We start from the raw sequence: 17,107 nt of genomic DNA, 5'->3' as shown, positions 1-17,107 counted from the left end.
CCACTTAGAACTGCTCCCAGACTTGCAGAGTTAAGGAACTAATTACAAGGGGCTCCCCTTCCACCGGGAGAAGGTGAGCCGCGCACATCTTCAGAGGGGGGATGCTGCCGGCAGCCTCACACGGCATCACTTCAAGCAGAGCAGATCCAGGTTAACGTGACTGCATCTCTTGGCTCGCCCGTCCGTCCTCTTTACCGGCGCATTTCTGTTGGGCACGGAGGCCAACGGCGGGCTGCAAGGATGGAGATGCCGGTGCCAGCTACCGGGAACGGGACACGGCGGGTCCCGCCCCGCCAGCACCCCGCACTCCCCAGAGGCTGTCGCACACTGAGCGCTTACATTCACTTCGGCTTAAAAAAGTAGAAGGGTGGAAGCCCGGCCCGCAGGCGGAGGTCCGCCGGAGCTCAGCCGCGCCCGCCAGAGCCCCCCGGCCGCCGCAGGCCGCCGCCAAGCCGGGCCCCCCCGCCGCCAGCGGCCCGCTCCCGCCACACCCCGGGCCGCCCGCCCCGGCCGTCCGCGCTGCCCCGCGCCGAGCAGGGGCCGCCGGCCGTGCCGGCCTTGCGGCCCACCTGGGGCCGGGGGCCGGCGGGGCCCGGCGCGGGAGCGGCTCAGCGGCGCCCCGCGCTCCCGGAGCAGGAAGGAGGGCGCCGCTGGGGCAGCTGGCATATCCCTCCGCGGCGCCGGGCGTGCGTGTGCGGCGGCGGCTCCTCGGGAAGCGCGTGCGGCAGCGCCGGGGGGAGGGAACTACTTTCAGGGACGCGGCGCGCGGGGCGGCCGGCGGGTGCCGCGGCGAGGGCGGCGGCGCGGGCCCGTGGGGCGGCGGGCGCGGGCCGCGGGGATTACTTTCCCCCCTCCCTCTCCCCTGTGGTTATTTTGGATCAAGCTGTGGCGGCGGAAGGAGCTTGAAGTCAACGCTTCCGCCCAGTTTTCCTGTGAGGAGGTGGAGGCGGCGGAGGCGGCGGCGAGGAGCCGAGGCGGCGGCCGCTAATGGAGTTGCTGCCGGGGAGGGAGCGCTGCCGCTGAACTTCCCCGCGGGCTTTCTCCCTCCTCTCCCCCTCGTCCCGCGGCCGGGGGCTCCTCGCTCGCCCTGGCAGCGCCTCTTCTCCCCCCCCCCCCCCCCCCCGCTCCTCTCCTCACACAAACAGCCGTGACGCATCCTCGCTCTCCTCCGTCCCCCCCTTCCCACCCCCGGGCTGGTTTAAAACGCCTCCCTCCCCCCGTCAGCAGCCTTCTCCTGGGGGCCGGCTCGCCCTCCCTCCGCAGTGCTCGGCGTCGCTTCGGAGGGGGTGGGAGAGCCCAGCCGAGCCGCTCTGCCCCCCTTTCCCCCGCCCCCCCCCCCCCCCCGCTTGCCCCGGCCTGTGGCGGCTCCGGTGTCTGGAGGAATTTCTGCTGCCGCCGCCGCCGCCTGCCCCGGCTGGGCGCGGGAGGCGGGCGGGCAGGGAGGCGGCCGAGCAGCAGCAGCAGGAGGAGGAGGAGGGCAGCAGCGAAGGCGGCTGCAGCGGGAGATGAGCTGCAGCGGGAGGACGGTGCGGTGCAGCTTTTTGCGGCGGGGAGCCCTCCCTTGTCTCCACCACTCTGTTCCCCTTTAACCGGGAGCCGCTCAAGAGCAGAAGATCAGTGGTTGTTGCTGCTGTTTCCACCACTACCTTCACCATCATCATCATCATTTCTAAAGACAGGGGGAAATACGCTCCAGCGCCGGACAACAGGATTTCGTGTTTCCAGGATAAAGATCGCTCCCCCCCACGCCTTGCCCCCCCCCCTCAGTTCAGACACTGCCCGTGCCCTGGCCGGGGGCGGCGGACCGGGGGGGTTAACAATGGTGAAGTTTCTGGTGAGTTCTGGCTGCGCCCTGCCTGCCTCCGTGCTGCTCCGTCTCCCAGTCGGATCGCGGTGAGGAGAAAATGAGCGAAGAGACGGCGACTTCTAACAACGAGTAAGCGGCCGTTCCCCCCGCGCCGCGCCGGCGGCGGCTCGCCCCTGCGCCCCGGGATCGGGCTGGGGCCGGGGCCGGGGCCCGGCGCGTCCCCCCGGCTCCGCGCCCCGCGGGGGCCCCTGCCCGCGCACGTACGTGTCCTGGCCTCGCCGTGCGCCTGCTGCGCGTTTCTGCTCGCGTACATGGAAGCCCAGAAGCTCCCTCTTTGTGGAGGAGCTTGGTTTAGAAGGGGTTGCGAGCCAGCGGCCAGAAAAGCCTGGTTTAATTAAAGCCCGGTAGAAAACCGTGCAGGTAACGCTGGTGTCTTGGAGGGGGAAGGTGGGTTTTGCATGCCCAGAGAGGTATCGGCACGTACCACCTCTGATAATATCCTATTACTTGTAGATATTTCACATGGAAACTAGTGTGTGGGAGCTTCATCCTGCAGGAAACTGCTCCTGAATTTTAATTGGATGAGTCAGTCAGTGTAAATACAGCTTAAACCTACCCTAAAGCCTTTCTTTTTTTTTTTTTTTTTCCCCCCTTTTAATGAGCACTTGGGACTTCTTTCTTTTAAAAGAAAAAGAGGAAGGGGACAGTTAGAGGATCTCTAATATTTTTAATGTGACTGGTTTGGAGGAAACCCAGAGGAGAATGTGTGTCTGTGCGGCTGTATCCCCCGGCATACGAGCTGTCTTTGAAATACATTTTGGGTCGGAGGAGATAAATATTTGTCAGAAAACATCCGACTTCTTTATGGCACTGAAAGCCAAATATAAAGTATTTCGAAACTTTTAATATTATCGGGAAGTTTAAAGTCGATCGCTGCAGTCCCCGAGCTTTGGCGTTACGATTCGCGATGTCGGTGTTGGCTGGGGCTGATTTTATGAATGATGCGGGTGCCGGCCGCGGCCATGGCGGTGGGGCGGGAGCCTTGCGCCCGCTCTCGCCGCAGGTAGCCGTCGGTGAGTGAAGAGCAGCCCGGCTGGAGGGGGGCGGGCGGGTCTCCTCCGGCAGGAAAGACGGGTTTCCCATTTCGCTGCCTTCCTCCGAGCAAAGCCTGCGCGCCCTCCCGCGCGCTCCCCAAAATACGGCGTTTGATCCCCGAGGAGCCCCGCGGAGAACGGAGCCCCGCCGGGGAGCGGAGCCCGGGGAGCGCGGAGCGGGCCGGGCCGGGCCGGGCGGGAGCCGCTGCGACGCCCGCGGGGCCGGGAGCCGGGGCCGCCGCCATGTTTCCTTTTTTGTGAATCGCTCTCATTTGCATACCACAATCTCCATTCATAAAAAAAAAAAAAAAAAGACCAAAAAAAAATTGCTGTCATCACCGCTGACCTGCGGCAAAACCTGCCCTGCAGAGTGCCCAAAGCTGCTGCTCCTGTGCTAAGGGCCAGCCTGCAGCCAGCGGCTGGCGGAGGACGGTCTCCGGGACCTGCTGTATTAATATGTGCCGTTCGCTGCTTGTTGACACAGTTATGTGGGAAATATCAGCTCGGGGAGGTGCTGGGAGCACGTGATCCGCTCCATTCATAAAATACCTGGCTGTCCATTCACAGTGCAGTACAGTGTCTGCATTCAGCAGCCTCGCAGATCAGACCTGCATGGGAAGGGAGAGGCAGCCAGGCCGGCAGGTTTCTCAGAGAGGGCAGCAGAAAGAGGGCTTATGGCTGCGAGCATGGGAAGCTACTGTAAAGGGGGGGGGGGGGGCGAGGGAGTTGTTTTTATGGTTTGTGTTTGTCCTTTTCCTGTAAAGGAGCATTAGTTCAGAAGTACCTTCTCCCTGTACCATCTAACATTTAAGCAGGGAAGAGTTTTATTCAGAAAACGTTGAAATATTTTCCCCTCCAGAAATACTGCCTCAAAAATAAAATACTGAAATTCAAATTCATTGTTATGAACGTGCTTTTAAGACAATATATTGATCCATTTGGGGTAATTTACATTTTATTGAACAATACCATCTTATATCTGCAAGATATCAGCATAGTGCAGAAGGAAGTCAGTCATACCTAATGAGACATCTGAAAACGTTGCCTATTATACAGGTAACAGTGAAGACAACTAAATTGATAGAAATCAGCAATGCAGTTAATTTTTGTCTATTTGCTTTGAGAATTTTATGGCAGATTAGCTATCGTCATTTTTCCTTAACCTATGCTGTGGCTGAAGAGACCTCTGAAATATCAGAATAACAGAGAAATGTTTTTAATATGGCATAAACTGACCTCTAAACAGTTTATTAGCTTTGATTTTAAATATTTTGACATCTTTAAAAAAATAAAATCGAATGAAACTTAGTGATGAGGGATCCTGAATCAGACAATGTATTTGTTTGATGTAACTGTTTTGTGGTTGCCAGTGTTAAAATGATGTTCACTGCTCATGAATACACTATTTCATTATCTTAACAAATTACACTAAGGTGATCCTTAATTATACATTCGTGGTGTGGAGGAGGCTTTAAGAGGATACCTGAAAGATTACTAATCTTTACTTAAAATGAGAAAGGAAAGCTCACATACAGTATTTGGTTTGAGTTAATTCAGTGTTGTTATGTCTGTTGAGCTAAATGTGTATAACCTTACAAAGCACTATAAACAGTGCTTTTTCTCAAAGAACAGATTTTTTTACTTTGGTTATTAGAATATCAGAAGAAAAATAAGAAAAATATTTCTCTTCTCGGTTTCATTTGCTTTTTTTGACAGCGTTTTTGGCGAGGCCAGAGTCGTCGTTCCTCTTCGGTTGATTTTCCACGTAGCACAAGCATGTCACTTTAAATAATAGGGAAATATGTTTGAAAATCCAAAGAAACCGTTTGTGAAAATAGGGCAGATCTTCAAATTGAAATTCAGCATATATTAAAAGTTCACTGTGTTTAATTTTATCAGTATAATTGATGACATCAGTGGCCTTGAATTCATTAACAAATCGCTTGGCATATAAGGGTGAATACGGGTACTTTGCAATGCATTTTGTGTCATTGTGGCTACCGGGAATATTCTGGTAATTGAGCATTATTCTTTGTTTATAAAACTTCATTTTATGGAGTAAGATACAAATATTTGCGGTGTCTAGAGTTTGACCTCAGTTAATAATGTTAAATTCTCGGTGGTGGTAGGAAAGATGAATTAAAAAGCTGCATTAAGGACTGCTAGGTTTCTTGTTAGTCATGAACGTATGGAAGGCAGCCTTATAAAAGTCTGATTGCCACGGGTGAATCTTCGTTGGTGATTTTTACAGTGTTCTTGTAACAACGTTATTGTATTTGTCAGTTAGATATTAGTTAAATGAGAGTATTTCTGTATCTCCAGATAATTCATTCTTTTCCCCTGAGTGGTGTTTTGCAATCAGTGTGGTCAGCATGAATACAATGTGGTGTTCACAAATACTATCAGTTTTTAAATGAAGGAATTAGTAGGATTTGTGGACTCGTGGGTCAATTTGCTGTTCGTGCAACTTGACGTAATAATGTCAAAGCAGGCAGGTGGGCAAGAACTGTACCAAATTCCTGTTTTGGTGGCAGATTTTATCGCTGTCGAAGTGCTACTGAATTTCAGTGTTAGGTAAAACAGAATAATTGTTACGTTATGTAGTCCCCATTCAGTAGGGATGAATGATGACAACCTTAAGATGGAGTCTGAGTTGCTGCTATTGAAAAGTAGGAGCACTGCTTTATTGGCTTGTTTACTTTCCTCTCTATTGCAGGTGGCCTCTTTCTCTGTCAGGGAATGCTTGTGCTCTTGAATTATATTCAGAGTTGTTTTTACGTATTGTATTTTTACAGATTCAGACTGTCATATGCTAATTGTTTTGCTACATAAATATAGATAATCTTACACTCATTTTCCTAGATAATTTAATTCAAGAGATTATAAATTAAAGAAACACAGAGTGTATACTAATGCCGTGTGCTTAACAGCCTCTAGATTTATAATGTTATAAACATCCTTAAGTGTTGATTTGAAAAAGTAAAGCCAAACTAAATTTTTAAAATGAAACACTTGATACATTCATGTCTTCTTTCAATATTTATGAAAATACCCTTTATACTTCATTTGTGCTTCAGAACTCCTTGTATTGCATTCCAAATACTGAAAGATGAACATGTAATCATATAGCAGAAAGTAAAGCCAACTGGTTTGGTTTTATTAGTTCTGAGAGGATTTTAACACTTTTCAGCAGGCTCATTTTCTTTCTGCTGTTTAGGGCATATATAGACTTTGGAATTCTTTATCCATTAATGTAAGGAATTTGTAAAAAGAAGTAAGAATTTTTTTTTTTTTTTTTAAGGAAAGCATCTTTTAAACCAATTGATTATATGAAATCATTACAATTCTGATATATTTTCTTTTGGGGGAATGATTCTTTATAGAGTCCTGGGGAGGCTTTTCCAGTCTTATCAACTGCTTCTTGCTGTCTCTTTGGCTTTATGTTACATGACACTATTTTGAAGGTGAAGCTGAATTTGCATGTTACATAATCTGGGAGTCAGGGTTTGTTTGTTTGGTTTTTTTTTAATTTAAAAAAATGTTTTAATTTAAAAAAAAAAAAAAGGTTCACCTTAGCAACATTCCTTGATTGCTGTGGTATTGCAGAAAAATGCTTTCTGGATGTTTTGGCATAACTGGAGCCAGCGATAATATTTGAATTAAGAAATGACGAGTGTTTGCCTTGTTTATTCATTTAAAAGTTAATGTTCTTGAAGTGTTAAAGTGGCAGTGAGGACATCAGCCTATGTTTAAAAGTAGAGACGTTTCTTGAAAGGAATATATCCTGACAGGAGCGGAAGTCACAGGATTAAAGCTGAGGGCATTCCTGGTGATTTTTAGGCTGAACACTGGTATTTTTGTTTGTTATTTACCCATTCTTCATCTGTGTCTGGAGAAATCGTATGCATTGGTGATGACTTGATGGGATATGACAAAAAACAGAAGCAAAAAATACTTTTCAGAATATTGACACAAGTTTAAAAAGGAGACAAAGGAAATACTTTTGTTGTTTTTAGTTTTTATTCCCCTGATTAAAAAAAAAAGTAACTATGATACGGCATACAATATATGTTGTCTTAAATGGTGTGTTCTGATGTTTAAATGCCTGCTTTCTCCCTCTTATTCTTCTTTCTCGGTTGGAACGTTGCAGTTTCCTTAAAGGAATTTGAAAGATGGCTGGGAGTTACCATGTTGTTGAGGATCCCAGTTTCTTTATGGATATATTATAGACATATCTTTGTCTTTTTCCTCTCTGTTCTGATGTGCAACAACATTTAAGCAAGCAAATTTTAACTAGTGCAGTTAGCACAGTTACTGAGTGGCTGCAATTGTTTGTAAACAAAAATTAAATGGTCCCTGAAAATATAAAATTTGTTCCTCCTTTCTCTCCCTTGAAAATATTCATTCCTCTTTCTGAAAGCACTTCTACTTGTGAAGTATTTATTTAATTATTGGTGACTAATGTGATAGAAATATTCCAAATTAAAATCCAATAAGATGTAAACGTATTTGCAACATTTTTTTATACTTTCTAATACTTTGTTAGATATGTCTTCTAACCAGTCTTGGTATTCAGCAGAAATAATCTTCAACGATGCTTGTTTTTTGAGGGAAGGAAGGGGACTGGATGCTCTTTTGGTATGCTGTATTAACATATATTTCTAGACTTAAGACAATACCAGTACATACTTTTGTTGCACTTACTTTTCTTGTACTCTGTAAGAGAAGATTATTTTTTTGCTAGTGCTTAGACTATGATCTAGTAAAATCTGTTGGCTGGCACTACTCCCTGTGTTTTTTCTCATACATGAGGTGGTATCATGTTGTATATGCTAACATATTTTATGGTATATGGTACCAGGGTAAACATGGTATCGCTCCTACTTGAAAAATAGCTGTAATAATAATCAGTCTGTCTAAGTCTATGGTGGTGTTGAATGGCACTTACTTGTAGGAAGTAACCAGACATTTTAAGTGCATGTGTTTTCACATCTTTTCAAGCTTATCTTTACATAATGTTCATGCTGATATCTGTGATGCCAGTTTGTTAAAAGAATATATATTCATTCATTTATATTCAGAGCTTTATATTCACCGTTTTTCTCCTATGTATGACAAGAAAACAATTAAAAAAACAAACAAACAAACAAATGACCAACAAATCTTTAGATATGCTAAGGGACAAAAAATGTGCATTTAAGTGCTTTGAGTACTAAAATTGTTTATAAATGTGGCTCCAGTTAAATAATAACTGACTTGCTACACCCAGTTGCAGGCCCTAATTCCCAATGCTCCAAATAAGGTAGGGAAAATGTATAATAATAAAAAAACCCAATATAATGATGATAAATGCATCTATATACGCAGGGAGATCACAAGCATTTTTTCTCTAAGAACTCACTGTCATATGACAGTAAATACTTCAATTCAAACAGGGAAAATAGGCCATAGAAGCTTCAGCAGCTACTGTGCTCCATTCTGCATAGCTGCCCGATACCAAGTTTCCATTCAGAAGAAAATATTTTTCATGTGTGCTACACAAGAAATCCCTAAATGTCTACTGTTGAAACATCTAAACCATCTTAAAAATGAGGTGGTGGTAAAGATCTTTTTTTTTTTTTTTTTTCCCCCTTTCTTCACCCCCACCAGATGTGTTCATTCTTGTGTGTGAAAATTTTGACCACTGCTGTTTGCGATATTTTAGTTGGGTGAGGAAATCTTGTAATCCATACTTCTGCTACAGCGAGTCAAACACTCACCTGTTCAGAACCACTAAAGAAATTCTGTGAGCTGACGTTTGGCTTGAATGGTTTGCGAGAACAGGTGTCATTAAAGTCTATGGAAGAGTTGTCCTTTTTTTCTAAAGAAGAAACTCCAGAAAAACCGTACCAAATAAATAGGTGTTCCCCAGGATGATCTGACAACTGTTGACAATTACCCTTTTTCCTTGACTTGTACTGACGCGTTGCGACACTAACGGAAGTTTGTAAAAGCAAAAATGAAACTGATTTATTTCAGCTTTAGTAAATTCAAATGCTGTGAACAAACAAGCATAGCAAGAAGTATCAAGAAGTTCATTAATAAAACAAGTAATTACTGAAAACTAATGTCAGGTTTATTAAAAATTGTTACCGAGACTGACTGCCTTCTCTAAATAAACCCAGAATTGGTAAGATATAACTCTCACTGAGGATTCCTGCCTGGGATTTTTTTTTTCTTTCAGCAATTGTGCAGAACTGTTTTGGTGAAGTGGTATAAACCTTGAGGGCAGAAGTGATTTCTCTCTCTTCAACCTTTTGAAAGGATTAAGTAAGGGTAGTGAAAGGTGGGACTACAGAGCCTGCTCTGATTTAGGAATTTTTGTGTAGCTTTCTAGAAACTTTTCAGCCTCTCAGTACTCTGTGCCCCAGGTATTTCGTTCTGTGCATGGCATGCTGACTCCGGATCCCAGTACAGCATGCTGTAATACGAAGTACATTTAAAATGGGAAATCCTGAGGTTTTTTAATCTACGTGATGACCTTATGTACCAAACCTGTATGTTTTTAAGCACTAGTTACTGTTGCTAATCACTGGTCTTTGCTCCCTAAGACCAAGAATAGATTGCAAGTTTTCTAGTAGGGTAGACTTAGGTAGCTATGTTTGCCCTCTTCAGGGGGCAATTATCTATCTCATTACAAGTTCCACTTGTAGTTCAAATGCTACTCATCTGTGCTACTGACATTACACAAAAAAATTTTGGGGTTGCTGTCTCTTACTTTAATTTTGCAAGATTTTAAGGAAAAAAAAAAAAACCAAACTGTAGAATGAATTATGATTGGTGGTACCAGTGGTACATAATGAGTATGCCAAGGGAATGCAAAGTGTAAAATGAAATGCTTGAGGATTTTCAGGCTTGAGAATTGAGATTGTTTGTGCAAATGTAATCCATGTGGCCAGGGGGTATGAATTTGGATAATGAGACAGAGCCAGGAATATAATCAGATTACCTGGGTTCTGCTCTCAAACCTTCACCAGTAGGAAATGCCCATTTTCTTTTTTTCAGCCCCTTGCCTCATATGCTGCTTATCCTGTGCCAGAGAAGAGGGCTGCACCTTCTGATCAGGCGCAGGTAGTGCCTGTAATGGAAGGCTGCATCTTAATAAGCGTTAGAATTCAATAAATACTAATATTGAAAAGTAAAGCAATGTTCTAACAGGTTTGTTAGGGGGTTTTTTGTTTGTTTCTGCAGTTTAGTCTGGGTTTGGTCTTTAATCTTCAGATTTCAACTATGGGAGTATTTCAGATGTTGGTAATATTGCTGTAATTCTAGCCAGACTTGTAGTGTGCTGTTTCTTATATTCTTTCTGCTAGCGTGATTTTCTTAGTTCTTATCTGAAAGTTGGGGGTTTGGTGTTGGGGTTTTTTTCCCCCAATTTGGAAGCTCTCTCTCTAGTGTAGTATGAGAAGTTATTAGGGGGAATAATACATTTGTTATGTTGAACTTGCTTTTGGTTTGGTTCTTTTAAGGCGATAATGACATCTGTTATGAGAAGTCATGCCACTATGCGGTATGTGCGTCTAGCATGCTAGTCGCAGAGTGCCAGTTAGGCTGTTGGCATGTATGGGCATATTTGCTGTGGTGGCACCTAACATATGGATTACCATTAAGCCTGGACTTCTGTGGTGTCACTCGTGTATCCTACAGGAATAGTGTCCTGCTTCAGGCATGTAAGTGCAAAGTACTTGCAAAGTACTCATTGAAACAAAAATGCCAGTTGCTTGTCATTTCTTAATCAGTAAATATGTTTTTCTAATTAGTTCTTTTTTCCGCCTCCTTTTTTTTTTCTTTTGGCAATGGGTAGGTAAAGTGTATTGTTCTTAACATTTTTTACTATGTTCTGCTCTGTGGTTCCTGAAGAAGTTGGAGACAGTGTCTAAAATCAGGCTGTTACTACACACCTGTTTTTATGCATTAAGGCCCATAAATGTCCTGACTGAGTCTTGCTTCATCTTCTGCTTCTTTCAGCCTCCAGAAAACTTTTTAATGGATGCCTAACTACTGCTTAAACAGTCGTGTGATGATCTCTAGCACAGTACTTTCATGCTTTCTGTATTTGTACTGAACGGGTCTAGCTTAAAATATCTTATATTGTCTTAGCTGTATTCAACTTGACATCCTCTAGAAGAGCCCCCATATGCACCTTAAAATGTACGTGCTTTGTTACTATGGTGATGGAAAAGAATCGTGCATGTTAACAACCCTGCGCGTTAGGTAATGGAGGATTTGCAGAAATCAGTTAAGCATTTGCCTGGGGCGCTGAAAATTGAGTCCGTGACCATACTTCCACTTCAGCCTCTTGGCTACAGGCAGGTTGAGGGAATCTTGCGATGGGATTAGACGCTTCTCTGTTTTCAGGTTGTTTGGGGGATGAAGAGGACTTTTTGGAAATGGTTTCAGAAGAAGCTGAAATAGTGTTGCCTTATCACATGCTTTTATACGTCATATACTTAGGGTGCTCTGCACAGTGTAAAGGAGATGCTTGTGCAAGCATGTTTATGTTTGTCACTGATACAAAACCAGTTTTGTTTTTCTTTGAACTCCCTAGGTTGACAGTGCAGGAATTCACTACCTTTCATTTCTCTGTTACGGCTGCCTGCAAAGAGGGAATATGTCCACATTCATTCCCCTGAAGCAAGGTAGAAAATATGACCTCTTCTTCATCTACTAGTTGAATTCTGGATGAAGAGCAGGTCTGTTCAAGGAAGCTATTCCAGAACAAGACATAGATTTAGAGTGCTATTAGTTTAGCATAGCGTAGTTTCCTGTGGGGGCCTTCTATTCTCCTTCTTCTGGAGTAAGTTGTGGTTAACTAGGGGAAAAGTGATAAGCTCAGTTGTCTAATTAGAGGAGCTTTTCAGGATCTCCCTTCTCTTTCCTTCTCTGCTGTACCTTTTTAAAACTGTGGTTTTTTTGCATTAGTTATTTTGTTATTTGTGTATTTTTTTCTTTTTTTTACTGCTGAAAGTGGCATATTTTTCAGTGTTTTGAAGTGTGTTGGCTTTTAGAGAAACCCATCCTTGTAGGTTTTGTTTTGTTTTTAGCATTTTAGGCACCGTTTTTCTGAGCATTTCTCTGTATTAGTGTTCTCATACAGCTTATCCTAAAAAGCTTCTCTGGAAAAGAAGACACTGGTTAGTGTCTATTTGAGACATTTTGACTGGCCCACTGAGCTCCCTTATAGGTCTTAATACCAGGGTTTTACCCTTGAGCAATGCTAGCAAGAAGCCTGTTTTTTGCCACTCTGGGACAACAAAAACATAACCCAAATAAAAACATGTGTTTCCTTTGCTGTAGAAAGACAGAATACTTCCCACAGGCTACGAGTTCTTCCTCCTTTCCGCAGTGAAAGGAGAAGACATTACAGAAATGTTGAAAATCACTGCTGAGTGACTTCTCCACTACAGAAAATTCAACTTTTTTGACATTTGTGAACAAATCTTTCTGAACTAGAAATTACATGTATAACTACAATTACATGTATAGCTTCTTTTCTGAACAAAATCAAAATGTATGGATTAGACTTGTGGACTAAATGGAAATAATTTTACCAGATCTATTATTTCAGCTGATTTTTTTTTTTTTTTTTTTTTTTAGGCCTGAGCAGCTACTGGGAGGTATAGGACTGACTCTTCTATCTTTTAGTAAATCTGTGCTGAGTGAGCTTGACCCCCCACAACTGAAACTCAACAGATGAAGTAAAAGCTTTAAGTAAGCTTTAAGGTCCTCATGCTCCTTTCAGCTGGAGGATGCAAACAATGAGCTTTGGTCAATGTGTCATCCCAAATAGGCACAATGATCCCAATCTCTGCCATGTGCTTCAGGAAAAGATCATTTCAGAAGAGAAGTTGCAAGAAAAATCCTAATTAACTTTTACATGTCAAAGGAAGGAACAAGTGTCACTTCTCTAGGGCAAGAGTAATTTTGGCCAGCTTTTCTGAGGTTGCTTCACAGTTTGTTTCCAAGGCAATTACAATGAAATAGTGCAGAAATCATAGTATCCTACAGTAGAAAGGATCTGCTTTCTACATTTTTTTGTTTCTTGTCTAACTTGTAGTTGGATATTTTACAGTGGAGAAAGCATAACTGTCGTTTCCCAGTTACAGCATTAATATCTATGATCTAGGGTGTATTTGGTGAGAGGGGATTTTTTGCAGTTTTGGTATTCCTCGGCTGAGACAAATATTCCCTTATTTTGTCTAGATAATAAATTTTGTCTAGATATTTGATTCCTGAGAAATGCAGTCTTAACAGTTAAATTGGAAGATGCTGTTCAAGCTTTTATCATTAACCAAGAAAATCAGTTTGGTTGTATCGTGTTTTCAGTAGGATGCAGCTTCTGTTGTCTTTATTTAGACTGGAAAATGGTGTTCTCCAAATGACTATTCTTACTTTCCTCCACAATGAGTTGCTCAGCAAATAATTTTGTCAGGAATTGCTTCTGTTTGAGTTTGGGGTATGTCCTTTGGCAATAACAATGCTGGTCAAGAATTGGGAAGTTCTCTTGGCCTAACCCTTTTTTTTTGTGCATTATTCCAGTAGATCACAAGAAGCTGAGATTGATACTTCTCAAGGTTTAAATAGCCAGGAAGTATTTGTATGCCTTTAACTTTCATAGAGATCACGATCAGAAATTGCTCTAGTATCTGACAGCAGAAGTAGGAAGGATTATGTATTACTTCTGTCTATAATTTTTTTTTTAGGGTTTGTTTTTTCCTGGTGATGAAACTTATGTTCATTCATCTTCAGTCTCTTGAGCTCCATTATATACCATTTACCTTCACAAAGGAAAATGTTTTGTGTGTGGTTATTTATTTCAATACGAAGCCTTGCAGCAGCAGTTGCCCAATCTGGTGGTTGGGGCTGCTACCAAACGAGGTTCCAAGATCCACAGGAATTAAGTTGAATTCAGTATTAATGATTGAATACTATTGGGATTGCATGAAATTACCTGTCTGTAGCTCTGAAGGTCTGGAAGTTGATGCTCCTTTGTAAAACTATGCAGAAAAGGGTACTCACAAGCAAATCTTCATAATTCTGTGGGTGTTTTTAAGAGATGTAAATTGGAACTTCTTTTTAAATGCCCCCTCTCCCAAATGGTATGAAGTTTTGTAGTGGTATAACTGATACGTGCTATGGGTGGGTTTGTTTTAATGTTTTTTGATAGACCATTTGTGTAATTTGAAATACTTAACTCTTCAGAAGGGTTTGGGTATTTGTTTGTTTTTCCCCACATCCTTTCTGTTAACCTGTGAAGTGTTTCAGAATAAGCTAAATAAAGTTGCATAAGTACACAAGCCATTTAAAATAGAAATGAAAAGAATTCCATTAATGCCCTGCATTTTACCAACACTGACAAATCCAGTTTTCACTAAATAAACAGCACTGGTGCTGTCATTTTGACACACAAAATAACTTTGTCTCTATGTAGTTAATAGCCACCTCTTAAAGCATCTAAAGCAAATTTACAGTTTAGATCAGTTAATGAGGAAGTGTGGGAGTAGATTTATTTAAAATCCACTGAACTTAACTGCTCACTTGTTTGCTTTTTAATGGTAAAGCAGATATGTGGTTTGGAATGGTTTGGGGAAGTTTTTGTGACAAGGCAGATGATAGTTCAGAACTACTTGAAAACTACAAAGAGGTCAGTTACAGTTTCTCCTTTTTGGGGATTGGAAATCTTCCTTTGAAAATGTTCAAGAAACTTGATAACTGAGATATTAAAGATCTTCAGAGATGCAATTAATATCTGTACAAAGTGCTCCAAGGACATCACAAATAATAAAATATAGTACTAAATCATTATTTATCTTAAGATGTTAATGCTGCTATTACCGTAAGATATTAATGCTTTACATAAAAACATAAGAATTGCCTTGAAGGATCTGGCAGAAATTCTTGTTGACGTCCTTTCTCTGACTTTTCTACTTGCTATACTTGGTTAAATTCCATATGCATCTGTTTCCTCATCAGGAAGTTTGAGCTGAAATACATTATTTGTTTCTTGATTCTTTGGTGGAAGACTTTACCATGCAGTTGTTTCGTAGGACTTCATTTTACTTTAGCAGCAATTTAGTTTTGGATGGCTTATCTGTTCTTAATACAAGTGTTGTGTTTTCAGGCATCAGAAACTGCTATGCCAGATTATTCAGTTTTAATCTTTTGGTATAGTTTGCTGTTCATGTTTGCATGTTAGAACTTGAAATTAGTCTTAGTATCTAAACAGAGTATTTCAGAGCGTTGTGTACTGCATGGGTATCTCTTTTCTTGAAACGGCTTGTCTTACAAGAACCATGTGAATAAGGTGATGAGATAAAATGGTAAGCATGATGTTCTAGGGAGAAACTTAGCAACGCAAGTTTGTTAGGAAATGCATTGAGTTTATGGTCACGTCAGTGTCAGCTGCTTACTTTGTGGTGCTAAAGTAGTGTTTTAGCAGAAGGAGAAAGGGGATTGGGAGGTGCTGGTGCTCTTGGGCTTTGGCCTTCAACAAGGACCTCATGAAGTGAGGAGGGGTTCGCCTGTGTCGCCTTCCTTCAGTCTCCATTCAGTCAGGGCTGGCTCGTTAATACTTTGAAGCAGCTTTTTTTTTTAAAAATGCTACTTTACACTAGGTACATCTGAGGTGCAAACAAAGGATTTCTTGATTAAAATCAGGTAAATACTTCAAAATTTATCTGTGTGTTCCATTTACCTGTAGGTCTATCTGTCATTTTTGTATGCAAAACAAAATGCACTTAATAGAAATAAACTGAATGCAAGGAATTTCTAACTGGTTATTTTGGCCAAGGCAATGCAAGCTGTAAATGTGAAATCATATGGATTTGAGAGAGCTGCTGAGTATTTTAAATTACTTTTTTTCCCCTCATTGCTGTTAGTGTTGTCAGACTTCTTGCAGACAATTTCTTAGAAGTAAATTACACCAGGGCTGCTCTTGTTGCATGCAACCCTTTCTCAGCTGTAAAATCTTAAGATGTATCATCAGTGAAACTCTTGTTTTTTCAAGGTGGGATTAGAGAGATGAAGGTATCAAATGAAAATGGGGGGGGGGGGGGGATGGAAGGGCAAAAGTAAACCTGCTGTAAGAGCTACCTATGTCTACAAAATATATTAATTCCTTTCCCCTTATTAGAGCTGGGCCTTCTGCCAAGACAGATCTGCTGTTCCAGCTGGGGCTCGCAGAAGCAGTAGTGACTGCAGGAGGTGATATATACCATTCTTTTAATTCTCAATGGCATTGACAGTTACCAAAGTTCCTTTTCTTTGCTCAAGTTTATCCTTGCTAGAAGTTAAAATGGAAGGCAATGGAGACAGTAAGACAATGCTGGAAAGATAAAGAAGACTGACAAGGAGAGAAATCTAAGGCCTAGTTTTAGGTATGCATTTAAAAGTCAATTAGGCGAAGTACTGGCATTAAGTTTCTAAAATTATTTCAGATGCCTGTCTTGCTATTTGAAAGCTCTTCTTGTAACAGATTTTTAAGCTTTTTCTTTCATTGAAGTATAGTACAGTGAACATTAGAGTCCTTTATTAAGACTGCTTCTCATATTGAGTTATTGCCCTGTCACCCAGTGCATTTGGTTCTGGAAAAATACCTAGTAAACTCCACAGCCTAATTGATGTACTGTTTGGAAGTGTTGGAAGCTATAGATAGTTTGTCTAAGAATTGCTTCCAGTCCTACCAGTGGTATCCATGGCACTAGTAAGAAAGCATTTCTGGGCAATTTTTATCGGCTTCACTTGTTAGCTTTCTTGCTACTTTTAAAGAATGCCCAAAGACTATTCTGAAACTTTAAAGAAAATGCAAAGAGAAGTTTAAATGTCTCTATGGGCTATGCAGCTGCCACTCTTTATATGAAGAATGACAGGCTTCACCAGAATGCCTGGTTCTTAAGGCAGGAGACCATGATGCTGAAACACATTAGAGCAATGTTATTTATATTCTGCCAAAAGCAATTATCCTGCAAGACTTATAAATATGCGTTAGCTTTTATGTGTGTGATAAACTTTACAGACTTCCACAGAGATCTGTAGGTCTACTCAGAGTGATATATTTAAATTTTTGCAGGACTGAAGCCCAAGTGCTTGCATAAAAAGATGTTTCTAGTTGCAGGCATATGCTGATTATTCAGTAGTGTGGCAGAAATGTTTCTTTGGGATTGGTCTG

The 17,107-nt window shown here is 42.2% G+C and overlaps 1 protein-coding gene across 1 annotated transcript in view; it reads left to right on the top strand.

Moving 5' to 3' along the window:
- Positions 1 to 1,241: 1,241 nt before the first annotated feature.
- SPRED1 (sprouty related EVH1 domain containing 1) overlaps positions 1,242 to 17,107 on the top strand; it is a 64,085-nt gene continuing 48,219 nt past the window's right edge. The window contains exon 1 of the mRNA XM_087746627.1: positions 1,242 to 1,936. Within this exon, the coding sequence (XP_087602753.1) occupies positions 1,905 to 1,936 (32 nt within the window). The 5' untranslated portion in view covers positions 1,242 to 1,904. The remainder of the gene's footprint in view (positions 1,937 to 17,107) is intronic.

Source organism: Nipponia nippon, unplaced genomic scaffold (genome assembly GCF_047370975.1).
Source record: "Nipponia nippon isolate SJK-2023a ecotype South Korea unplaced genomic scaffold, ASM4737097v1 scaffold_10, whole genome shotgun sequence".
NCBI classification, from domain to species: Eukaryota; Metazoa; Chordata; class Aves; order Pelecaniformes; family Threskiornithidae; genus Nipponia; species Nipponia nippon.
This window is presented reverse-complemented; position numbering and strand designations above follow the sequence as displayed.